Consider the following 15,203-nt stretch of genomic DNA (forward strand, 5'->3'; position numbering starts at 1 on the left):
ACAGAGAGCAAAGAATGTGACGTCATCTCGTGCCGACGATAGTGACGTGTCGTCGTTGAGGCCTCAACACAATGGACAGTCCGAGGCTGTTTGTATTAAACGCAAGTACACAAGACGAGGTATTTAAATGAATAAATAAACGATGTAAAAGGTAAAGTCGTTAAAACAGGATCGTGTGAGGAACGTCGAGGGAGAACGAAGGAGAGTTCACGGTTGGGGGAACTCAGTGGATGGGTTTGGGAGGAGTGGATCGTGTGTTCTGTACCAACGGGGGGGGAGGGACACATGGCGGAGAGAGTGGACGTCAAGGTTCCTCGTCCCTTCTCTCCGGACTCTCCTCCCAAGTCTCCGTTCTCATCACGATCGGCTCCAGGTTCTGGAGAATCTCCCGGCACCGACCTGGCCTTGAAGGTTCTGCGGACCTGTCCGACTCCACGTCCTCATCCGGGGGGAGTTTGGGTCTCTCTCCGACCCGGGGACTCCTTGTGTGCGCTCGCAGTGAGGCACGGAGTCACGGTAACGGGGGGGGGGGCCCGAGGGCGGCGCGTCAATCCGCTGTGATCGCGGCATATTGTGTTTTCATGTCTTGGACAATGTATATAATTATATATTTATTCTTTTCTCCAGTACATGTGGTGGAGCTGCACGTACAGACACGGGGCACGCACGAACAGACAGGGCACGCACGTACAGACACACGGGGCACGCACGTACACACGGGACACGCACGTACACATGGGGCACGCACGTACAGACACACGGGGCACGACCAGACAGGGCACGCACGTACAGACAAACAGGGCACGCACGTACACACAGGGCACGCACGTACAGACACACGGGGCACGCACGTACACACCGGGCACGCACGTACAGACACACGGGGCACGACCAGACAGGGCACGCACGTACAGACAAACAGGGCACGCACGTACACACAGGGCATGCACGTACAGACACACGGGGCATGCACGTACACACGGGGCACGAACAGACAGGGCACGCACGTACACACACAGGGCACGCACGTACAGACAGGGCACGCACGCACGCACGTACAGACAGGGCACGCACGCACGCACGTAGAGACAGGGCACGCACGCACGCACGTACAGACAGGGCACGCACGCACGCACGTACAGACAGGGCACGCACGCACGCACGTACAGACAGGGCACGCACGCACGCACGCACGCACGTACAGACAGGGCACGCACGCACGCACGCACGCACGTACAGACAGGGCACGCACGCACGCACGCACGCACGCACGCACGCACGCACGCACGTACAGACAGGGCACGCACGCACGCACGCACGTACAGACAGGGCACGCACGCACGCACGCACGTACAGACAGGGCACGCACGCACGCACGTACAGACAGGGCACGCACGCACGCACGTACAGACAGGGCACGCACGCACGCACGTACAGACAGGGCACGCACGCACGCACGTACAGACAGGGCACGCACGCACGCACGCACGCACGTACAGACAGGGCACGCACGTACACACACAGGGCACGCACGTACACACGCACGTACACACACAGGGCACGCACGTACACACACAGGGCACGCACGTACACATACCTTGCACGCACGTACAGACAGACAAACGGGGCACGCACGTACAGACAGACAAACGGGGCACGCACGTACAGACAGAAAAACGGGGCACGCACGTACAGACAGACAAACGGGGCACGCACGTACAGACAGACAGACAGACACGCATGCACAGATGTCAGATGTTCCATCTGCAAACTTTGTTTAACAGTGCACACAGCTCTGTGTTGTTGTCCGTAGTGCTTGAGGTGCTCCTGTACACGCATCCAAACTAATGTCGACTCTCTTTCTATTCTCTTTCCCTTTGTCTAAACGTGCTCCGGTACCAGAAATACCCTTTCTCAGATCAACGGACTCTCCTCACTCTCGAGTTTTCTCTTTCGTTGGTTAAAAACATCTGAGATGTTTGTGTTCGTGTAGGAAGGTATGCATGAAACTCTAACACCGTGGGCACTGGATGATATTTTTTTGCACCATGGATTTTATCGCAGACAGATGCATTGAGAATCAGAAAAATCATGGTGTCAATTTTTGTTTTACATTTTGGGGACATTTTGGTGGCTTTTAATGTGGCCCCCTAAAATACCATTATCGCTGTTTCGGTTGCAACTACCAGTTTCAAATATTGTTATAAAGCAAAGCATGTAGCATATCGAATCAAAGATCTGGACATTTGTAACAAAAATACATATATATATATATATATACTGATTTTTATTGTCCACAGGTATCTATGCCAATTTCCCTGGCAATAACAACCATAACGGAGCATATATCCAGATGCAAATGTTCTTATTTAAAAGTCAATCAATTAGAGAAATGTACCGTTTATGCTTTATGGTATGTTTAGTGGTTCACATAAAGTATATCTGTTCTATGGTATACACTTAAGTTGTCAACTGTAATGAATGGGTCAAAATATTTGTTAAAACAAAAACTATCAAGTTCATAGTAATGCAGCGTCAGATAAGTCATCTTCATCCATGCTGTGCTCATGATCATTTCCTCTGAGTCTGTCGGTGTTTTCACATTTGTCAACATTTGCGTCACAAACACACAACTCGGTGCAGGCCAAAGAATCGAAATTCGAAAATCAGCATTTGTAATGTATTATACAATCATTCTAACCAAGCCATGACAGGGAACACAGGGAACGACCATCAATTGCTTTGAAGTATCATATACTTTCATTTTCAACTGGGCCTGAAGGGAAGAAACAAGTGCTGCTGTTGCTGCATTGAAGAGGAAATTGAAAGCCTAAGTCAGGTTAGTGAACACTGTGTACGTGAACTCACTTATTGATTGTACAATACATTACAAATGCTGATTTTCGAACCTATATGCCATACGTACATGTACATTATTGCTCATATCTCAGAAACTATTGAAGTGCCCATCACAAAACTTATGTGGAAGCTTCTTGACATCATAAGGTACCTCTGGGATGAATTTGAGGAAATTTGAAGGATACATTTTTTGGGGATTCACGATTGAAGTTTATATTTTGTGATAACTTTTTTGTGGTTGGAGGTAGGAAAATGTTGCCCAGACAAATTCATAGGGCATGAAAATACCTTTAAAATGACACCAAAACCAGCTCTCTAGGTGTTATACTTTTAGAGATATGGCCATTTGAATTCATGACGTTGTGCTCATTCGTCCAAAGTTCGTTAGTCTGTATCTCACTAATTAAGAGGCTGTAAGCAAAAATATTTGAGTTCTTGTCGTTTTTCATGGGTCCCAATTGGTTCCCAAAGTTTTACAAAAATCTGAGAGATGACGGCAGATTCTTTGATAATTTGACATGGAATGACCCTTGGGGATGATTCATCCATAACGATAACTTGAGAACAGTTTATTTCAATGTCCACTCGACATAAGTTCCTTCACCCACAAAGCTTGGAGGTTAATCTACAACTCCATCGACTACATCAGTCTTTTAGTCTGGACCCTTGACCACTTCTGCTATTATCATAGCTGACCTGAAAGGCAAAAAAAATTAACATACATTGTATATAGAATTGTCGCATGTCATAATGTTTAGAAAAATTAATTAACTTTGTGACGTTGCAGTAATTGATTTAATATAGGCTGCACAGCATCTGAAATTAACAAAAATTCAGATAAGTCACTATGGTTATGTTCAATGTCATTATTGATATTACTATTGCGGGCCCGTACGTGCAAAAAAAAATAAGAACAATTGTGACGTCATAGCACCGTGTCCTGTCATTGGTTTGGAAATAAATGGCCATAACTTGGGAACCACTTGCCCGATTAATATCAAACCTTGAAAAGGCACATCCTCAGGTCCCCAGCAATATACCTGGCAAGTTTCAATTGGATCGGACCAGTGGTTGTCAAGAAACAGCAGTCACAGACAGACACACAGAGATTGCTGGAATTATAGATAGATTATCATATTCTCGGCTCAATTCTGCTCAGTTTGATATATTACATGCCCAGGTTTAAACCAGAAACAAAAAAGTTGGTAAATTGCTATCATTGAAAAAATTGCGATTCAGGGGGAGTTCACGTATCGGCTTGAAAATAATATTTTAAATGCTCAAAAAAATTGGCACCATGATTTTTCTGACTCACAGAATCCATAATAACCCGACCCCATCTGATTGCAGGTTGCTCCCCCCCTCCATTTCCCTCCCCTCCTCCTCATCCTCGTCATCATGGGATTATTTAAGGGGTGAAAAAGAATCGAGGTCAGACATTATGAGGTGCAAAGCTCTATTGTATTTGTTTAAGAATAGATTTGCTATTGATTTATGATGCTGATCTTGATGAGAAATATCCTGATGGGGGCAATGACAGGTTAAAAGTTAGGGTATGGGAAGTGGGAGTTAAGTCTAACGTTGACTTTTGCTTATAAAATGCAGAGTAACGTTTGTCGAGTGATAATTAAGAACAATTAGCTGCATAGTATAATTATGATTGTGTGTGAAGGATGTCTGTATTGCAGAGCATCTTCGAGGTCACGCTGATGAATAATGAGGTACAGATTGCTTGAAAGCACCTCGTTATGCCAGTTTATTCTTGCCCCCCTGTCCTCTATTCCATCCCCTCAGCCTGAGCAAATAAAGCGACTGAATCAGCTCTTCTCCAATGAGACCCTCTTTCTGCGGAATCGGATCCTTATTCCTGCAAGCGACTCCAACATTAGCTGCTCAAATGGACGTCCTGACAACCGCGACGACATCTCCATATCTACGCAAGACCCCGAAACACCAGGACAAGTGACGGAGAACCGCTCCGAGATGAAGACGGAAAGCGAAACTCCGTTGTTGGATGATCTCTCTGGTAGAGAGTTTTTCCGTCGTATCGATCTTCAAGTGCAGCACACACGGGCACGTATAGAAGGCCACACGGCCAGAGCGGGCAGCTGGAGTGAGGGGTGAGACTTTTCCTCGCTTCTCCATTTTGTTCCCCCTATTCTGATGCATCATTCTCTTTGTGGCCTTTTTTTTTTTAACCCCCGTCCCCAACCAGCATCGTCTTACACTTACCATAGCCTTCGTCATCTTGATTCTTGCACTACATACTTGGGGCAATAGTGTTCGCAGTTTCTTTGTACTGCATTCCATGAAGATTGTCAACCGTTCACATTTGGAATTTTCGATGGAGATGAGGAAATGTAATTAATGTTTTACTTTACAGGGAAGATTGTTCCAGAATACTAATTAGTTATCCAGTGTAGTGCGGGGCGTGAATAACGATGATTATGCTGTCGATTACTTTTGTGCAGTCCGAATTTTGCGAGGGACAAGAAGAAATGATCTTTTATTAAAAGGCTTTGCAATTTGTGACTGACATGGAAATAAAGATTTATGGTTTTGCTGAGGACAGATCTCTTCTTCTATTTACTTGTATTCCTTTGGGTGGTTGCTGATGACCGCTGTGCAGGGTGAGCTGCGATTGTGTTGGAGTGAGTCGGCATCAACACAGCAGCAGCCCTTTGTCTCTGCAGCAAGTTGACATCTCTCCGACCTTGGACGCCGATGATCTCATCTTCAGGGAGGACCATTTTGGGAGTCTTTACTTTAAACCCTCATGTGGAAAACCTTCTTCCTGAAAAACTATCCTTTGTAATCTACGGCATTTGTTTGGTCGAGGTATAATAATTATTATTATTATTTTTTAAATGGTCAAAGAAAACCTGTGCTTTGTGTGTGCTGTGCAGTGAGTGTGTTGGTAGTGTTGTGCAATATTGCCGTGCAACGGAGGAAGTGAAATCGTCGGTTACTTCCTGTCTCGGGCTTTATCTGTATGCTCTGCCCTGTCTTCCACCGAGTTCAGGTTGCATCACCTCGATCCTCTCGAATAGTGCAATAACTGATTCTGAACCAGAAAAATCTCTCCAAAGCTGGATCGTCCTTGTTATGGCTTCCACAAATGGGCAACATGCAGTTTGGGTCTTGATCGACGAGGACGGGCCTCGATGCAGAAAGTTCTGGTGGAGACATGGCACAAGTGTACAGGAATATCCGGTATTACGGAACCATTATTCCAGGCCATTTGGAATTGAAATTGAAAGCAATCGACCTTTTCATTGTCCCATTCGTCCTTTTCTGGCTATCAGATTTCTCCGTCGTGACGTCGTCGACCGAGTTTGTTGTTAATTATGTTTGGGGATATTTCTTAAACAGTTGAATCCTCAGTATAATGATGTATTTTTCTAATTTGAGGAAGAATCCTGAAGAGCCAAAAAGCTTTTGATCTGTGCAACTTAAATATATGATGATAACTGTCCATGGAAGGATTAAATCTCAGCATTTAGCGTGAATTTTGACAATTTGGAAGATTTGTCTTTTGATTTTAAACGAGCCTAAGGAACTGGTGAAAAAGGGGGGAAAAAATTTACAATCTCTTACAATGGCAAATGTTTCTTTAGGCAAAGGGAGACCAAGGTGAAGAACACAGTGCAAGTCCAACCGAGTAATAAATTATTTGCGTGATGAAAAAAATCTGTTTGAGTGTATGTAATTTTATCCATGTGTGTGTGGCAGTCATTCCAAAGGTGTTGGGTGTGATCTTCCCATTCTGAACTGCCTCCAGCTTTTCATGTGGTCATACCATTGTCTCGTGAGGTCTTTGTAAGTTGTTGTTTGCTGTACATTTTTCGCGTATAGGGGTGTTTTAATGAAACGCAATTTTGTGTTCCGTGAGGAAAACCTCCATGGAAGAAACCGTCCAATGATGGAGGCAATGGAGGACCAATCCACTTAATACATGGAAGTGGCTGACAACCATCTGGGCTGCATGATTTAGCCAACCTTTTTTGTTTTAGTACTTTCAAGCAGTTCAGTACTAAATTATTACCCCACGTGTGTGAAGAGAAAAGTGGGGCTTAGCAATGAGTTCACTTTCTGTCTGTCTGTCCACAAACGTCAGTTTTTGATTGAGGAACTTATTTCAATTGAATGTTTCATTTTGAGCATGAATTGGAAAACGAACCTGTAATTTAGTCTCTGAATTTGAATTTGTCCTGATCTCACAAGGGCAGCGAGGAGTGAGATACTTTTTTTTTTTTTTAAACTCTGGCTGTCTGTAAGGCCAGAGGGCAGTGGGACCGACCTTGCACCCCCCTCCCTCCCTGCGACAATTTTTCACTGATACCACTGTGTTCATATATATCCCAAGTATCAGAAAAAAGATGTTCCCAGAAAGATAACTCATTTGCACTATGCTTTATTAAGCCATTTCCATTTTTGCATGTAATTAAGCTATCCAAACATTATTGTACATCTCTGACAACATAGGAAATATGTTCACTCCATTCCTTGACCCTCCAAACATATGTGCAGATTCCTCATTTACAAATTTCCATGTATAGTACCAGAAGTTGAGATATTTATGAAAATGAGAATTTCCATAATGGCGGATCCTTATTAGCATATCAATGGATTTAAAATTATTTCCACTACTTTTACTCAAACTGTAAATAGTTATGTTTCCCTTTTTTTTGTATACCTTGTCGAGGCTCGTGTGAGAGCTAACACACAACGCACATCAAGGGGGGCATGAGACAAGAGGAGAGGGAGGGAGAAGGACAAAACAGTGGGGAACAGAGACATTAGATCTGTGGAAGGGAGAGGGATGGGAAGGGGAACATGGTGAATAGAAAATGGACATTACAGGGACTTTCAGGAAGGAAAGCAGGGAAGTTGAAGGAGGTTGGTTTGGGTGGATTATCAGGGGTAGAAAAGATCGAGGATTTGGATGGGGGATGATGAGAGGTGGTGGTGAACAGCTGTTTTGAAGGACTGGAGGGAAGAATGGGAATGAATAGAGTGAGGGAGTTTATTCCAAAGGTGGGAAAAAGAGGAATGAAAGAGTGAAGGTGAGCAGTGATTCGTGATTTTGGTAGTTTTACCAGAATGGGGTTGTTGGCGGACCATGAGTGCCCTGCGGAAATGTGGTGGGGCCAAATCACAGAGAGAGCAGGGGGGGCGAGGCTGGAGAGGAGACTGTAGAAGACAGAAAGACGACCGACCAACCTGCGGTGATTGACAGGCCCAAAGATTCAGCCTCATTGCGGGAGATGCCAATGATCCGAAATGCCTTGGTTTCTACAGTGTGAAGCCGAGAAAGGTGGGAGGCAAGAGCACCAGCCCAGAGGGGAGAGCAGTACTCCATCAGGCTGCAGACAAAAGCTTTGCAAGTGGTCAGGAGCTCAGGTGGGCCGAGGAAGGACTTTGCACGACGGAGGATTCCGAGTTGGCGACTGGCTTTGGAGGCGAGGTTTGAAATGTGGCTTTCCCAGGAAGGGTCACGGCAGATAGTGAGACCCAGAAGCTTGAAAGAAAGGACTTCTTCCAGAGGATTGTTGAGAAAGTGGATGGGGGGGGGGGGTTTCTAAAAACCAAGCTGTTAGCTGTTCCCTTAAACACCAACAGACATCATAAGTCACAATTATGTATTATATCAGGCCCAGGGAATTCACTCTATTGATTAATCTGATTTCGCATGATTTTCAAATGATTCATTGTGCTTTGTATTTTATGCAAATTAGCCTACTTTCTAAAATTCCAAAATTTTAATATATCTTTTGCCAACCTGGCTTGTATCTGGCAACACTTAAGCAATGTTTTTTTGACAAAAAACTGACATGTGGTAATTACAAGGAAAGAAAATGGGAATTCTTGCATATTTGTGGGAATTATTGTCTTTAAGTCAAATTTAATTAATATTCAAATGAGCTAATTCGCATAAACAAAATATATTTTAATAGGTAAATGTATAAGTTTAAATTTGACACCAATTTTTGTGATTTTATGTTTATATTTGACAGATATTGACATTTTCCTGATCTTTGTGAGATTTGTCTATTTTTGATTGGTTTCCATGGAAACAGCTTGATAAAGCATAGTGCAAATGAGTTATTTTTCTGGGAACATCTTTTTTCTGATACTTGGGATATATATGAACACTGTGGTATCAGTGAAAAATTGTCGCAAAGGGGGGGGGGGGATTGCAAGGTAGGTCCCACTGGCCCCCGGCCTATATCTGGTTGTCAAACAAAATTTAAAGTCATTCCAAACTTCCTGTTTTTAAGGATGTTATAAAGAACACAAACAACAAGCAGGAAGAATGAATGAAACATGTTAAATAAGGCAGGGTAAAAGACACCACATCAACGGCAGCAAACTTCCGAAATTTATTGGTTCACTAGTCAGTAAGTGACCACTATATTCGTTAGGGGTGTGTCTGTCTGTCTGTCTGTCTGTCTATTTGTCCTGAGCATAGCTCCGTGGGGTTTGATCCGATCCTGATAAAATTTGGGTGGGCGGTTTATATCATGATATAGTTGTGTTTTCCTGAGAATGGGCGTGCTGCGCCCATGATGGGTGGAGTCACGACCAAAAAACATGTGTTTTTAGGGGTAGCTGATTTCAAGTTACATTTTCTCAGAGGGAGTTTGTCGAATCTGGCAGAGGTTTCAGTATTTGGTTAGCCCAATGGCACCTGCATAGCCCCACGGACCTTGATTTTTCATTTTCATCCCAAGGTCACGAACTTAGAAAATTGCGAGTTTTGACATAAAAATCATACGACCGCCCAAACTTTGAGAGCTAGGATGACAATCTTTTTTATGCATCATCTTGAGGTCATTCCCCACCTAAAGTCTTGAAACCATTTTGCTCTATCTCGAACACCTTGCGAACCGGCCTATGTGCGAGGAATCTGTGAGGGGGTAGAGCATCACCTGTGGACAGGTGATTCTCGTCCCGCTTACAGGGGAATTCGCGCATTACGTTCATCCAAGCCCATCCCTCGGAGCACTGCAGTTCGAGCAGAGAGTGGTAGGCTCTTGACAGAGGAGTCTGAAGTGAAGGCCCGCTGGGCCGGTTACTTTGAGCGGTTGTACCAGGCTGATCCCCCAGCTGTCGAGTTGGACGTCAAGGGTGTTACAATCCCTGTTGCTGACCCTCGAATCAACTGTGGTCCACCATCGCTTGTGGAAACACGGGCTGCGGTGAACCAGTTGAAACGGGGCAAAGCTCCAGGGATCTGTGGCATCCATGCTGAACTTCTCAAGGCTGGTGGAAATGCTGCACTCGCGTCGTTGCATGCAGTTTTGTGCTCTGCCTGGAACACAGGCATCATCCCAACTGACTGGAAGAGGGGCCTTGTTGTCCCTCTCTGGAAAGGGAAGGGTGATCGCCAAGACTGCAACAACTACCGAGGGGTGACGCTGCTCTCAGTGCCGGGCAAGGTCTTTGCTCGGATAATTCTTGATAGGGTTCGCCACCATCTGCTTGAGCACCAGCGTCCAGAGCAGTCAGGCTTTAGACCAAAGAGGTCAACGATTGACCGTATCCTTGCTCTTCGTGTCCTCACTGAACGCAGACGAGAGTTTCGGCAGGGGCTGCTTGCAGCCTATGTTGATCTCTGTAAAGCGTTCGATTCAGTGAATCGGGATGTCCTCTGGAGGATTCTTGGTCTTCGTGGGGTGCCACCGAAACTGATCGATCTGATGTCTGAACTCTACTCTGGTACTGAGAGTGCTGTGAAGTGTGGTGGTACCGCCTCTGACTTATTTCCAGTTGTTACTGGAGTTCGTCAGGGATGTGTACTTGCCCCCACACTTTTCAGCACTTGTATGGACTGGATTTTTGGGAGGATGTCGGAGAGATCAAGTTGCGGTGCATCGTTTGGCAATGTCAAGATCTCGGACCTTGATTTTGCAGATGATGCAGTCATCTTTGCGGAGACTTTAGACATCCTCTTGGGGGCCCTCGAGGTGCTGAATGAGGAGTCGGAGCCGTTGGGATTACGGATTTCTTGGGTCAAAACAAAGATCCAGGCTTTCGGTGACATCTTGGATGCTGCTGTCCTGTCTGTGTCTGTTTGTGGTGAGGATGTTGAGGTCGTGGATAGATTCACTTACCTTGGCAGTGATATTCATGTCTCCGCAGGTTGTGAGCCGGAGGTCAATAGACGTCTGGGTCGGGCCTGGGGAGTCATGGATTCACTGGATCATGGGGTGTGGCGCTGCCGGTACCTGTGCGGGAGGACGAAAGTCCGAGTCTTCAGGTCCTTGGTACTTCCAGTCTTGCTCTATGGGTGCGAGACTTGGACTTTGACCAAGGATCTGAGACGGAGACTTAATTCCTTTGGTACCAGGTCTCTTCGGAGAATCCTTGGCTATCGCTGGTCGGATTTTGTGTCCAACGAGCGGTTGCTGAGAGAGACTCGGATGAGATTTGTTACCTGCATAGTCCGTGAGCGTCAGCTGCGGCTGTATGGACATGTGGCTCGTTTTCCTGACGCTGATCCTGCTCACCAGATTCTCTCAGCGAGGGAGTCTCATGAGTGGAGGAGGCCAGTGGGCCGACCACGTGCCTCATGGTTGCAGCAGGTTGACCATCATCTCAAGGAGATGGGGATGGGCCTGGCATCTGCCTGGGGGATGGCCAGACGGAGGCCCCCGGAGTACCGGCGGAAAGTGGACGCAGCGACGCGCTGTTCTGGCACATGCTCCCATACCTGACCTGAACACCTTGCCCGTGGCGCCCCCTTCAAATTTGTTTTGACCCTGATTTCATCAAAGTATGGATAATCCGAGGAGTGCGAAGTGCCATATAGCCTATATGACGTTATATTGTTCCTGGAATGTTCCAGAGGAAGTTTTGCACCAAAGGTCATAATCCTTGACCTTTGACCTTTAAAGTTCACAAAGGTCAAATTTTCAAAGTTGTGGGAATCGAACCGGGTTTTCGACCTTCTTCGACGAACAAACTCCATTACGCTTTTGCACGTATCCTGTTTACTTATTTTAATGTCCACAACATTGTTTTGTGATCTTTAAATGTTATGCAAAGGTCAAATTTTTGAAAGTTGTTGAACGAAACCGGGTTTTCGACATTTTGCAGCTAATAACCTGTCACCTGTACCACATCATGTTGATCATTTTTATAACTTGGTCAAACTTTATCACATTGTCTCATCCTTGACTTCTGAAACAATCTACATCGTCAAATAACGCTCGTGAACCATTGCCGTCTCCAGACTTGTGTTTTCTACGACTTTTAAAAATATATTTTTTTATTTCAATTGAATTACATACTTGAGCACTGTAGAAAGCAAATCATCATTTTGGCACTTTCAAAAACCTTTCGTTCAGCAGTATGGTACTTGGACAAAATATTACGGCATTTTACATGATCTCGACCAATCAAGACCCTGGTCCATGTCCTTTTTTATTTTTCTCAAGATGGTGAGGGGTAAAATGTTCTATGATCACGCAGGTTGCATTCCTTCGATAGTTGAATATGTTTATGTTTTGAGTCTCCCGCCCCCAGTTTTTCAAATGTTCCATGGAGCTTGTGGTTGTCATTATCTTATCTTAGGGAGTGTATAGATCATGGAGTAGAACAACTCGAAGGAATGCATGCTCGCGCACTCGAGATGGATGTGCACCTGCCCCGTGCTGATGATGGCCAAAGCAAGAAAATATGAGGGTGGATGATGTTTGTGTAAATTGATCACATATTTAATTGTTGAGCCCCACAGGAGGTGACAGTCATCAGAGATGAGATCATAAATCTACACTGCAAGAGATGTTTGTCTGTCTGTCACCATGTTTCTCTGTGATGGCCAAACGGATCTTCGCCAAAGTTTCATCAGTGAGTGCCGCGGACTGTTCGAATTTTTTTTTTTTTTTTTTTTTGAAAAAGAAAGTTGGGTATTTCTTTAATGTTTTTAATCGTAATCACAACATTAAATAATTCCCGAATCCTTTCCCTTTGTGGGTGCAGGGAAGTGCTTTTGGCCCCCACAATAAATTGCGAAAAAAACCCCAAAATTTGACTCCTTCAAAATGCCAACAGGATGATTAGAACAGCACCGGGCAATGCTGGGTACCCCTGCTAGTACTGCAGATAATATGGGGATATACAGATGAAGACCATCATTTGGATCGTTTTTTGGGGTTCACATCAGTTTGGGGTTCACCCCATTTTTTGGGGTTCACCAAAAAACATCAGTACTCTTACCCGGTTTAGGGTGATAATGTCTTTTCAAGAGATTGACGAGCTCTTCATACGACTTGTCAGAGGTTTGGCTGAGGCAAGAAGATGTTTGATGAGGCTGTACGTCGGGGCGCCGCATACGGTCAGTAATACAGCTCGCCACCTTTCAGCGTCCTCATCCTCATCGGTGTCCATTTTGTTTGCCACGAAGTACTAACAGCTTCAGACCATCGGTATCGTCTTCCGAATCATCCCCCATTGAGTATTCTTGTAATATGCCGATGCACGAAGACATCCTCGTCACCACTGCAATGTATCTATAATTCCAGCAATGTGTGTGTGTGTGTTCGCTGTTTCTCGACAACCACTGGTCAGATCTAATTGAAACTTGCCAGGTATATTGCTGGGGACCTGAGTATGTGCCTTTTCAAGGTTTGATATTAATCGGACAAGAGCTTCCCAAGTTATGGCCACTTATTTCCCAACCAATGACAGGGCACGTTGCTGCGGAGGCGTGGTCGATGGGGAAAGACATCCTCAGCCGCGTTCCCCATTACGGGTTACAACGTACGGACTTCCGGAGAGTGATGACCGTGTATTCTAATAATTTCTCGATTTCTTATGCGCATTTCTAGATAAACACAATGCCCCAATCCAGTCGTCGTTTAGGAGAGCGAAGGAACGGCCTGTGTAGTTGTTTGAAAGTTTTTTTTTTGCACGTACGGCCACGCACGTACGGGCACGCGAGAGTGATGGAACGGCCTGTGTGTTTGTTTCTGGCAAGAGGTTTTGAAGTTGTTTTTTTTTGCACGTACGGCCATGCACGTATGTGCATGAACTAGTGTACTCAATAATCAATAGGCTCTGAAGTGGGAACAACAGGTTTAATCGGCACACAGGCACAGCACAACACAACACAGCACGCACAGCACCAGAACATGGCTGGGTCACGTGACTCTCCTTAACCATACCCCGGTGTACCCATGTATGTATGCATTCGCATAAACCACTGATACATCTCATGAACAAACATTGGTACATCATGGGTGATGAAGGTTGTGGTCAATGTTCATCGAAATTGTGTGTGGTTGGGGGTCCAGAATGGACAGATGGACAGACCATTATCTCCTGAGTTGATTAGGCTAATTAAGTGCAAGGAATCCGAGAGAATTCCTCTGTTTTAAACGCACGGCATGTTGAGGTGTACCGAGTAGCTTAATCGGTCCTTCCACGGCTTGGCCTTCTCATTACAAAATTAAAAACAAAAAGAATGATAACAATGTAACAAAGCATCTATTAATTAATCCTAATAATATCAACTTCAATAATCATCGTGGCATCATTTGGCAATAATAATAATAATAATAGCGAATGCAGTGAGCTTCATACTTAACGCGTGCACATGAGAGAATAGGAAACAACAACAACAACAACAACAACAACAACAACACAATACCCCTGGCAATTTGGAATCTGTGTGGTTGGCTATGACCCTTTTGCTTCCGTTTTTTTTTCTTCTGGTCTTTTTTTTGTTTCCGGTTTTTGTCATGGGGAATGATGCATGCTGGGAGATAAAGGCATCGTCGGAGACATGAAAAACCCAAATAATATAAGACATGGTGTATATTTCCTCTTCTGATTTTAATAAAGATATCTCCCACATCATCAAAAAATAATTTTTAATCGTGATTTACATTATTTGATCGCTGATCCCGAATCCAGGCCGAAGTAACCGGAAATTGCGTATACATTTGTCAACAAGTTAGAGGTAAAGTCAGAAGCGAATGTAAGAAGACTACAACATTCGCTTTGAGTATTTTTTTTCGATGAGATCCTGTTCTAGGCGGTGAGGTTGTTGTTGTGAAGGTAATGTGGAGGAATGTTTTTTTTTCAGATGAGATCCTGTTCTTGGCAGTGTAGTTGTCGTTGTGAAGGTAATGTTGAGGTAATATTAATTTTTTCAGATGAGATCCTGTTCTTGGCAGTGTAGTTGTCGTTGTGAAGGTAATGTTGAGGATTTTTTAGTTTTTTCAGATGAGATCCTGTTCTCGGCGGTGTAGTTGTCGTTGTGAAGGTAATGTTGAGGTATAATGTTGAGGATTTAAAAAAAATTTTTAGATGAGATCCTGTTCTAGGCGGTGTAG

The 15,203-nt window shown here is 44.7% G+C and overlaps 1 protein-coding gene across 1 annotated transcript; it reads left to right on the forward strand.

The window, feature by feature from the left end:
- On the forward strand, positions 1-6,549 carry LOC147030930 (lysM and putative peptidoglycan-binding domain-containing protein 1-like). Its single transcript, XM_085875492.1, has 3 exons — positions 1-516; positions 4,654-4,979; positions 5,489-6,549. The coding sequence occupies exons 1-3, from the start codon at positions 286-288 to the stop codon at positions 5,655-5,657; spliced, it is 726 nt and encodes a 241-aa protein (XP_085731618.1). The 5' UTR covers positions 1-285; the 3' UTR covers positions 5,658-6,549.
- Positions 6,550-15,203: the final 8,654 nt, after the last annotated feature.

The sequence above is a fragment of the Eptatretus burgeri genome, chromosome 3 (genome assembly GCF_056783735.1).
Source record: "Eptatretus burgeri isolate ZD-2024b chromosome 3, Ebu_testis_v1, whole genome shotgun sequence".
NCBI lineage: Eukaryota > Metazoa > Chordata > Myxini > Myxiniformes > Myxinidae > Eptatretus > Eptatretus burgeri.

Bases quoted from the DNA above. Each gene is read 5' to 3' on its own strand.
- LOC147030930 (XM_085875492.1), top strand. From the start codon at position 286: ATGGCGGAGAGAGTGGACGTCAAGGTTCCTCGTCCCTTCTCTCCGGAC. The intron at 517-4,653 runs GTAACGGGGGGG...CCATCCCCTCAG, and splicing joins CAGTGAGGCACGGAGTCACG to CCTGAGCAAATAAAGCGACT. The intron at 4,980-5,488 runs GTGAGACTTTTC...ACCGCTGTGCAG, and splicing joins GCGGGCAGCTGGAGTGAGGG to GGTGAGCTGCGATTGTGTTG.